Consider the following 11,347-nt stretch of genomic DNA (forward strand, 5'->3'; position numbering starts at 1 on the left):
TGTACAGAAATCTGTTGCATTCCTATACACCAATAATGAAGCAGCGGAAAGAGAAATCAAGAAACTGGTCCCATTCACGATTGCACGAAAAACCATAAAATACCTAGGAGTAAACCTAACCAAGGATGTAAAAGACCTATATGAAAACTATAGAAAACTTATGAAAGAGATTGAAGAAGGCACCAAGAAATGGAAAAACATTCCATGCTTGTGGATTGGAAGAATAAACGTTGTTAAAATATCATTACTACCCAAAGCAATCTACACATTCAACGCAATCCCCATCAAAGTTGCACCAACATTCTTCTCAAAGCTAGAACAAGCTAACCTCAATTTTGTATGGAACAACAAAAGACTCTGAATAGCCAAAGTCATATTGAAGAAGAAAACCAAAACGGGAGGCATCACAATCCCAGACTTTAGCCTCTACTACAAAGCTGTCATCACCAAGACAGTATGGTATTGGCACAAAAAACAGACACATAGACCAATGGAATAGAATAGAGAACCCAGAACTGGGCCCACAAATGTATGGCCAACTAATCTTTGACAAAGCAGGAAAGAGTATCCAGTGGAACAAAGACTGCCTCTTTAGCAGGTGGTGCGGGGAGAACTGGAAAGCAACATGCAGAAGAATGAAACTAGACTACTTTCTTACACCATACACAAAAATAAACTCAAAATGGCTGAAGGACCTGAATGTGAGACAGGAAACTATCAAAACCCTCAAGGAGAAAGTAGGAAACAACCTCCTTGACCTCAACCGCAGCAATTTCTTCCTCGACACATCCCCAGAGGCAAGGGAAATGAAAGCAAAAATGAACTATTGGGACCTCATCAAGAAAAAAAAGCTTCTGCACTGCAAAGGAAACAATCGAAAACGTATAGGCAACTGACAGAATGGGAAAATATAGTGGCAAATGACATATCAGATAAAGGGCTAGTATCCAAAATCTACAAGGAACTCACCAAAGTCCACATCCAAAAAACAACCCAGTGAAGAAATGGGCAGAAGCCATAAACAGACACTTATGCAAAGAGGACATCCAGATGGCCAACAGGCACATGAAATGATGCTCAACATCACTCATCATCAGGGAAATACAAATCAAAACCACACTGAGATACCACCTCACGCCAGTCAGAGTGGCTAACATGAACAAATCCAGAGACTGTAGAGGCTGGCAAGGATGTGGAGAGACGGGCACCCTCCTACACTGTTGGTGGGAATGTAAACTAGTAAAGCCGCTCTGAAAAACAGTGTGGAGTTCCTCAGAAAACTATTGATATAACTCCCCTATGACCCAGCAATAGCACTGCTAGGGATTTACCCAAGGGATACAGAAGTGCTGATGCATAGGGGCACATGTACCCCAATGTTCATAGCAGCACTGTCAACAATAGCCATATCATGGAAAGAGCCTACATGTCCATCACCTGATGAATGGGTCAAGAAGATGTGGTGTATATATATATATATACCACACACACACACACACACACACACACACACACACACACACACAATGGAGTATTACATGGCAATGAGAAAGAATGAAATATGGCCATTTGTAGCAAAGTGGATGGACCTCAAGGGTGTCATGCTAAGTGAAATAAGACAGGTGGAGAAGGACAGATACCATATGTTTTCACTCATAGGTCGAACAGGAGAACAGAAGAAATCTAATGTATGACCATGGAGAGGGGAAGGGGGAAAGAGAGTTTGGGAGAGAGAGGGACTCAAAAGCTGAGAGACTATTGAATACTGAAAATGAACTGAGGGTTGAAGAGGGAAGGGGAGGGGGAAAAGATGTGATGGTAATGGAGGAGGGCACTTGTGGGGAAAAGCACTGGTGTTATATGAAAACCAATTTGACAATAAACTATTAAAAAAAAAAGACAGCAGCTAGGGGTGCTTGAATGGCTCAATTGGTTGAGCATTGGAATCTTGATTTTGGTTTGGGTTATAATTCCAGAGTTGTAGGATTGAGGCCTACATTGGGCTCTGTGCTGAGCATGGAGCCTGCTTAAGTTTCTCTCTGTCTGTCTGTCTCCCTCCCTCACTCCCCCTTCCTCCCTCTAGCCTTTTCTTCCTCTTGAACACACTCTCTCTCTAAAATAATTTTTTTAAAAAAGCAGCAAATCCTTTCCTTGACACATCAGATATGATCCTCTTCTTGAACCTCTTAATGCTGACCATCAATTGCCTATAATATCAAAATCCTCACTTTCTAACTTAACAAGATAATGGATGTCCTATCCTCTTGTGTTCTTTAGTTATCTTCCCAGTACAGGTGATGTAGTTTATGGAGTTATTCTGACCTAACCAGGGCATGCAGTATGCATAAAGGTTCACTTATCTAAGCATAGAAGCCAGATTGTTGTCTCTTTTTTTTAAGTGTATTTATTTATTTTGAGTGAGAGAGCGCGCACACACACACACACACACACGCAGGCACACAAGTGGGAGAGGGAGGGAGGGAGGGGGAGAGAGAGAGAGAGAGAGAGAGAGAGAGAGAGAGAGAGAGAGAGAGAGAGAGAGAGAGAATCCTAAGCAGGTTCTGTGCTGACAGCAGAGTCCAACATGGGGCTCAAACTCATGAACCGTGAAATTGTGACCTGAGCCAAAATCAAGAGTTGGATGCTTAACTGACTGAGGGACCCAGGAACCCCACCAGATTGTTGTCTTTTTTTTTTAACATATAGTTTATTACCGAGTTGGTTTCCATATAACACCCAGTGCTCTTCCCCACAAGTGCCCCTCTCCATGACCATCACCCTCCTTCCCCCTCTCTCTTCAGCCCTGTTTGTTCTCAGCATTAAAAAGTAAAAGTCTCTCATGATTTGCCTCACTCCTTCTCCCCAACTCTTCCTCCCCCCTTTCTCCTTCCTATGGTCCCCTATTAGGTTTCTCCTGTTAGACCTATGAGTGAAAACATATGGTATCTTTCCTTCTCTGCCTGACTTATTTTGCTTAGCATGACTCCCTCCAGGTCCATCCATTTTGCTACAAATGGCCAGATTTCCACATCTTCTTGATCCATTCATCAAGTGATGGGCATTTAGGCTCTTTCCATGATTTGGCTATTGTTGAAAGTGCCGCTTTGGGGTACATGTGCCCCTATGCATCAGCACTTCTATATCCCAGATTGTTGTCTTAAGGAGAGAACTGAGCCATCAGATTAGAAGGAATAGTACATGAAAGTATATATTGCCCATGATGCTGGCACCTCTAGGCCCAGGTTCTGCAACTCATTCAGAGACAACCAGTCACTCTCATCTGAACACTGAAACACATGAGCTTCTCCTAGACAAATAACTGCCTGTGATGGTCTGCATGCCTTTTGAAATAGGAGAGCTTTGTGATGTAGTCTGGTGATCTGGTTCCATCTTCTGTGAGGCAGAGATGACAAGGTCTAGAATTTGGGGGCAGTAAGTGCCAAGTCCTTGAAAGCCTAGAAACAGAGATGGATAGTGAGGTTTAGATTATGTTGAGCCCTACCTTTCTTCTGTGGGATGTTGGATATCCCTTATATACTTATGGCTCCATTATTATTATTGCATTAATTATTTGGCAAGTGAAAAAGAGCCACCGAGGATTAAGGTTGGGACCTAACAGGAGCTGTTGCCGGGTAGGGAAACACAAGCACCATGACTGAACTGATAAAGCTTCAAACAAGATTTTATCTCCTTGCTTTCTCCTGTGACCCTTACCCCTACTTTTTAAAAAGGGGTTTCCTCGGTGGATTCCAGAACAGCTCAAAATTTGGGGGATTCTTCTGATCGGGAGACATTGAGGGCCCGGATAGCTAAAATCCTTTGGCTACTGGACTTATCCTTTCATCTCTTCCTCTTTTCTCCTGTTTCATTCTAACCACCCCCCCCAGAACTGGTTTAGAGAATAGGGGTGGAGGTATGGAGTATGGAAGAACCTCAAAATAAATTAGAAAATTAGAAATAAGAGTAGGGAAATGATGGGGTGAAAAAAGGTAGAATAGGGAAAAGAATGGTAGGAGAGTGTATACAATTGGAATACAAAAAAAAAGTTTGTTAAATATTTACAGGTTTTGTTCCATTTTAGACACAAAGAGTAAAGGTGCCCAGCTTAATACTCTAACTTTTTTGTTTTCAAGCATCACCGGAGGGTCAAACAAAGAGCTAAAGATAGAACATCAAGAGGTAAAGTCCTAGTTTTCCCTCTGACTCCTTTCACTATGGGCAAGATTCCCCTGATTTGTGTCCCCTGGTGCCAGGACCCAGGTGCTCTAATTGCCTCGGTTGACAAATTCTCCCTTATTTTCTTGGGTGTGAAATCAGAACCTGGGAATGTTCCCAAATTCTCCACCTTATCCCAGTTCCTGGGAATGAAGAATGAGGAAGTAGGACAGAAGCCCTTACTATTTTTTGATCCTGTGGAAATCACTTCATCTCCCAGTCTGTGATCCATGAAATGGGTCCTGCCTCACTCACAGTGTGGTTTTGATGATCAAATGATTAGGTCCAGGACAGCATGATACAGCTGGTCGAGTTGTACACAGACCTGCCTGAGAGCATTGACTGTTGGGGTTTTAAGTATCCTCTTACTCAAGGGCCTTCAGCTTCCTATAGGACGTCCCTGTATCCTCTCATTTCTTGTAATACTGCCTCCTGGTTTCTAGCTAGGAGACTCTCCCGGGAAGAAGCTGAGAAGCCATGGGAGCTGCTCTCTGTCATGAAAAGGTGACCACTTGCTCTTTGCAGTCTCCAAACCCTCATCCTGGCCTGTGATGATTTCTATGCTTGGCCTGGGGCAGGGATAATAGTTGGGTGGGAGTCAGACACATGTGGATGCTGAGCACAGTTGAGAGCATTGCCAGGGCAGAGAGGGGATCAGGTATTGGAGAGAGGAGTCTTCCAGTACTGCTATGGGCTCGGTTCACAGTGGTCCTGGAATTCAGGATTTCACTAGTATGTAATTCATTAAAGACTCTACATGAGTTTCCACTCAGCCATAAGACAAGTTATCCGGTCAAGAGAACAGAAAAATGTGTGCATAAATAAATACCCATTGTCATATTCCCTTTACGGTTACAACCATTCAAGGGCAGACCTGTGGAACCTGTTGACGTTACCTCCGTGGTTTTGTCTTCAGGGAGGCCAGTGTCTGGGACAGCCCTTGGGAAGGAACCTGTCATATTACCCCCTTCCTAAAGTCTCTAGAGAATGGGACTGGCTCTCAAGAGATGCTGTGTACAGGATCCGGGACACCCCATAGTCCCTGAATGCAGAGTTCCCACAAAGACCTCATTTTCCACAGTTTATGAATACTGAATACTAGGCTGTGGCCTTCTTAACCCATAGGAGACTGACTCCAGATTCTCCCGGTTATGTTCTTCATGCTGATGCATGTGTTAAATTCCCACCCCGCTGCCTGGTTCCCGTCTCCTGGTTTAGCTTCTCAACCTAGGTCAACAGAGAACTCACCCCACCTCCCAGTCTGTCATGGTCCTGTGATTCCATTGGCTGTCCGAGACCTTGCCCAACAAGGTCCAGACCCTCAGTCCAGTGTGACATAATTTAACCAATGGCATTTTCCTTGGAGAAAGAGGAGGTGGGTAAACACCCTGGGGGTACAAGCCTCAAGGTTTTCAGGACTAGGGGAGGGCAGGCCCAATCTCCAGGCCATACACATTCAGAGTCAGGTGTTACTCCATCAATAATGGCAGGCTTCTTCCCTTCCCAGCCAGGGCTGGCTTCCTAAGGAGGGAAGTGTGCGGCGGCTCCTGTGTGCAGATCCTTCTTGCCCCATCTGCAATGCTGTGGCTCTGGAGATTCAGCAGTTGCTGGCGGGTGAGAACACCCTGATCTCTCCCCCTTCATCGGGGCCATCACAAGCCTCCGCTTGCCTAGAGATTTTGCCCATGTCTTGTCTCTCTTTGGAGCAGAGTCAGGGTTCCTGGCACTCCAAAGATTTTTCACTTCCATCTGTAACCTCCAAAATGTCACAATTAACGGACCAGAAATGCTTACCACAGTCAGCTGCCCAGTCAATCAGTGTCAGCATCCCAGATCACCAGGCTGAACGCCTCCAGCGAAAGAAGGGACTTCAAGTGCCAGATGTGCCCTGGGATGTAGGAGTTCTGTCTTCAAGCCTTGAGGAGCCTAGGGCTCCTGTGATTCAGCAGGACAAGAGGAAGAGCCACTCCGAAGGTGTACTAAAGAAGCAAGGTCAGCTGCCCTTGAATATCTGATTCTCTCTTTTCCTGAATCCAAAGCTCATGAATCTAAAACACCCCACTGCCTTGCATGTTCCTATTTCCCAAAAGCTCTGAAACATGTTTATAAATGCATGCAAGATCTTTAGAAGAATTCCTGTGGCAGTTTATAATACTGCCCCAAGTATTTTCCAAGTCTGGTGGTGGAGGAACACTTATTTCATCATAAATGCTACTTCTAAGGCCTCTATTGAAAATATGGGCTATTTTCTTGAGCTGGGTTCATGAAAGTTCAGACAGTCTACCCAAACTTTCTGGGCTATTGAAGGATTCACTGTGAATCCAGAGCAAATATCACTGCAAGCAAATCCCAAACTCCTTTGCTCCAGTTCTACCCTCTACCACATTTCAGTTTCTGAGTGGTCTCTGCCCATTGCCTTGGGAATGCACTGAGGCTTCAGTGTGCTATCTGCAACAGAAACATAGCTTCCTTGCTCTGGCTGCTCTTTTCTGCACAATGAGTCCTTGGTCTGCCCTTAAAGATTTCTTCACAAAAGGGGGGCCTCAGTCCTTTTTCTTCAATAATTTCTTCTTAATCTCTGTACTGACCAAAATTTCTTCCATTTAAGTTAGCTCCACCTTCTTCCTACATTCCCTAATTTGGCCCTCTCCATCTGATCAGCAAACTCCTATCAATATCCCATTTCCTCTCCTGGCCTTAGGGTGGCACCAGCTACAAAGGCAGCCCCAGCTTCAGTGGGGGTTGTGAGCTGTTGCCCGGAAATCTCTAGATGCAAAGAACCATACAGCATGAGCCCTGAGACATGTTTTTGCATGTCCCTAGGGGCCTACCAGTTAGGAGAAGCCCATTTCAGTCTTCATGAGGGTGGTGGTGTTTCCCTAGAACATGCCCAGAGCTGCTAGAGTTCTATCTTCAGAAGTGGTTGATTTAGTAGGTTGATTCACTGTTGCTGGGGCCTGCCCCAGAAGATCCAGAAGTTCATCCAGTTGCTCCTGTTCTCTGCTGACCAGCAGCCCCTACCCCAGAGCACAGCACTGATCAGTGTGAGTGTCCCCTCGTTGGCAGACCTAGAGGCCAATGGGGACAGTGACCTGTTCTGATCCATTGTGGCAGCAGGGATAGTCCACAGTTGCTTGCCCAGGCTAAGGCAATCTTGCAGAGCTACATTTACTGTAAGTGTGGGAAGAACTGCTAGGGCATTGTTCCTGCTCATATTTGCAGCTGTTGGAATGCAAATCAATGGGTCTCCCACATTCCAAGGGTCCTGGCAGCAACTTGATTCCCTTGTGCCCCCAGAAAGTCAGTCCCTAGACATGGAGGTAGCAATCAACCTCTACATGGATCAGAGGATCTATGGATCTACATGGATCTACATGGACAGCATGTATCTACACGTTGTCACTGATCATTCTGATCAGCTCCTGCCTGGGTATCTTCCCAAGGAACCACTAAGAAACTGGAGACAAGTTTTGGCCTTCCTGTCAGGGCTTCTAGCTCTTTATTATGTGGATTTCTTCAGGGCCATGGCCCTGGCAATCACTAGCCAATTTGCAATGACAGAGATGTGCCTGGGCCTGTTGGGGGCCCGGTAGAACCTATGGCTCACTATCATCTAAACAGCAATGTATAAGTTCTGGGCTGGGCTTTCCAGATGCCAGTGAGACTTATGCAGACTGTTTGTAGGCATTCGAGACTGAAGTTATAAGTGAATGGAGATGGTGCCTTTAGATAGCCAGATATCCTGCTGGCCCCTGTTCATTCAAGATACCCATCTGGGTGAAACTAAATTTTTATCTGAAAAAGAAATCCCTGGAGATATATTTGGGAAGTCTTACAAAGACAAAGGAGTCCAGGGAAAAAGTCGTGGCTGTCCCAAGGAATATCTATGCGTAGGAGTCCTTTAGGAGTCTAGACAACTGAGGAGGGATGCCTGGGTGGCTTAGTCAGTTAAGTGTCCAACTTTGGCTCAGGTCATGATCTCACAGTTCATGAGTTCGAGCCCTGTGTTGGGCTGTGTGCTGACAGCTCAGAGCCTGGAGCCTACTTTGGATTCCATGTCTCCTTCTCTCTCTGCCCCTTCCCACTTGTACTTTCTCTCTCTCTCAAAAATAAATAAAACATTAAAAAAAATTTAAACAATGAAGGAAAAACATTGCTCCAGGATCTCCCCATCCCACCAGGTATTCCATGTGCTCCAGAATGGTCTACCTTAAAGAAGAGATTGCAGTTAAACTAAGGCAGTGTAGGGGAATCAAAAGCATGCTAGTCCTTATGGTTCTGCCCACTGGGCCTCCAAGATCTTACAACCCAGTGGGGACAAAAAAGGGGCCCAGGTGCTTTGTGTTCAGCTGGAGGCCAGCGTGAACAACCTTGGCCTGGAGAAGCCCTGGAAACCTTTGCCCCTGCAAGGGTGAGGACAACTCCCTGCCCTAGCAGAGCAAACAGAGGACCCAGGAAATCTTAAAGCACCAGAAAATCACAAACAAGAGAGTGCAGCATTGAAGCTGTCCCCAACTGGATAAAACATTAGCTCTGCTGAGGTTCTAGGAGGGACTCTTATAAATAGACTCTTCAGAGCCCCTGACTTCACAAATGTATCTCCAGGATCTTTCTTTTTTTTATTTTTAACATTTATTAACTTTTGAGACAACACAAGCAGGAGAGAGGCAGAGAGAGAGGGAGATACAGAATCCCAAGCAGGCTCCAGGCTCTGAGCTGTCAGCACAGAGCCCGATGCAGGGCCCCAGCCCACAAACCATGAGATCATGACCTGAGCCTAAGCTGGATGCTCAACTGACTGAGCCACCCAGGTGCCCCTCTCCAGGATCCTTCTTAAGTAAAATTTTAATTAGGTCGGAATGGTTGCGTTGAGTGAGTTGGAACTAGCAAGGACCTGTCTGGGTCTCCAGAGCCACCATTTCCATCCTCTTAGCTGAATGATTCCTGTCAGCACCTTCCCCAGTTTCTCCCTCACTGTTAGTTCCTAGAACATCCCCTAGGATACCTTGGGTGTGTAAAGCTGTTAAAGCAAGCTGAATGACTTTGCAAAACAAGGATTCCTCAGAATGCCAAAACTGGAGTGACCAGAGTTTAATGGGCCAGACCTTACATGACCAACTTACTGGGCAATTATTTGCTGGGCCAAATTTTATAAGTCCAGCATTTAAAGGGACCACATCTGTGAGATCCAAACTTTGCAGGGCCAAAATTTATAGGGCCACACTTTCAAGGGTCAAGAGCTGCAGGGTCTGATAAAAGCAGCCCATATTCACAAGATCCCATTCTTTTAGAAGCTGCAGAAACTGGCTTCGTAAATAAGGTGAAGCTCTTTCCACACTGGATTAACCCTGAGGTGAAAGGTCAAAGGCATAAGGAATCCATTCTCTCTAAGGATGAGACAGTGGCTAAAACCATGACAAAAAAGGTTGAGAAGAGTCCACCCTCCACCAAACACCCTTTGAGAGGAGCCAAGTTGGAGAAGAAAACAGAAGAGGAGGGCATAACCTTCTTTGATGCCCCCCAGTCTCTGGACAATGAACTCAAGCAACAATCCCTTCAGTCCAGAGGCTTCTGGCTCCTGGGCCTTCCCCACAACAACTCCAAGCACTGTCTTCAGGTGACTGGTGCCACTCAACCAGAACATCTAAGCCAGATCTCAGCTCTATACAAAGAGAATACCCAATCCAGGAAAAAGGAGTTCAGAGATTCCCAATCCTCTGCATTCCCATGAAAAAGGCTGTCATCATCATTTCTGTTAATGTGCAGGTGAAGCAGGACCCTGTCCAAATATACTCTGTACCTCTAAGCAAAGAACCACCTGTTTGTGCCTCCTTATTTTCAAGGTTGTATCTGATGGAGAAAGTAGAGAAGGTAGATAGTACTTCCTATATGGCATAGGAGGTTAAACTTTTTCAAGCAAGTCAGTCCCACCCTGGATTATGGATAGAAGGACTTGAGCATAAAAGAAGACCCTTGTCTAAGGTTTGAATTCTATCATGTCTTGCCATGGCATCTATGGGCCCCAGAGAAACAGTGTGGACCTGATGATAGTATAAGACGTAGTGGCCAGGAATCTAGTGCATTTTTGACCCATAGGCATAATTCACCAATAACTTCTATATATGCCCACAATCTTAAGGGAAAGTTTTTAGTGTCATAGTACTCCATCCTTGATAAACAGAAAAGCATATAGATGACATGTGCCAGAAGCAAATCATGGAATCTCCCCTCTTTGTGCCCTGTTGTTATTGATTAAATCTTTAAAAGCTAACCCATCTGGGAGTCTGCTGTAGCCTTTTGCCAATTTGACTCCCATTGCCTTTCAGCTGGATGGGATAAATGCCTGCTAAAATGAAGATTGGGTGATGAAAAGGTTCTCAAAAGGGTTACAATAAAAATGACTTTGACCTGAGTCTTGCGATAAACAATTCAAATATTCACCTCCTTACTATGTGCCAGGTACTATGCCAGATACAAAGAACATAGCAGTGACTACCACACAGGCCTTGCTCCATTGAGCTCATTGAATCATGGAGTAGAGAGTCAAATAAAAAGTCACTAAAAGCAGTGTGATAAAAACTGGTTAGAGGAAGTAAGTGATAATATCCAGGAGGGAACTTAACCTAATTTGGCAGAGGAGGGGGTTTATGGAAATTTTTCTAGAAGAGGTGATGTGTAGACTGAGTTTCAAAGGATAAGAAGAAGTTAGCCAGGAAGGCGATGGAGGTCTCTGGGTTTCCCCTGCTGAGAGTACAAAATGAGCAAATGTATGGTGTCAAACAAATAGGCGTGCCATGTAAGATAACAGTGACTTGCTGGAGAAGTACTTATAATCAATCAAAGGCATATTAAAATGTTTGAGGGATCAAAATGAGGTTGCCAAGATGGAGAATGTGTGGCATTCACTCATGCAGTTTTTGATTCCTTCAGCTAATATTGAGCACCTACTATATGCCACATACTTGTATAGGCACGAGTAAACAACAATGAACAAGAGAGGAAAAAACAAATCTGTCCTTAATAAGCTTATATTGATAGTACACTAGGAAGGGAGACAAAAGAAGCATAATTTAAAAATATAGTATGTAGAAGGTGACCAAATATATGCAAAAAATCATGGTAAGAGATTTGG

General features: G+C 44.7%; 1 protein-coding gene across 3 annotated transcripts; it reads left to right on the forward strand.

Moving 5' to 3' along the window:
• Positions 1-3,439: 3,439 nt before the first annotated feature.
• FAM205C (family with sequence similarity 205 member C) lies at positions 3,440-10,627 on the forward strand. 3 transcript variants are annotated; one of them, XM_029920548.1, is made up of 5 exons: positions 3,440-3,632; positions 4,134-4,179; positions 4,659-4,719; positions 5,723-6,207; positions 10,542-10,627. In XM_029920548.1, exons 1-5 carry the CDS (start codon positions 3,489-3,491, stop codon positions 10,568-10,570), a joined length of 765 nt encoding a protein of 254 aa, XP_029776408.1. In that variant the 5' UTR covers positions 3,440-3,488; the 3' UTR covers positions 10,571-10,627. The 3 variants fall into 3 exon arrangements, with proteins under 3 accessions (XP_029776408.1, XP_029776404.1, XP_029776405.1); XM_029920544.1 differs by lacking the exon at positions 10,542-10,627 and adding an exon at positions 9,507-10,029; XM_029920545.1 differs by lacking the exons at positions 3,440-3,632; positions 10,542-10,627 and adding exons at positions 5,068-5,135; positions 9,507-10,029.
• Positions 10,628-11,347: the final 720 nt, after the last annotated feature.

Source organism: Suricata suricatta, chromosome 13 (genome assembly GCF_006229205.1).
Source record: "Suricata suricatta isolate VVHF042 chromosome 13, meerkat_22Aug2017_6uvM2_HiC, whole genome shotgun sequence".
NCBI classification, from domain to species: domain Eukaryota; kingdom Metazoa; phylum Chordata; class Mammalia; order Carnivora; family Herpestidae; genus Suricata; species Suricata suricatta.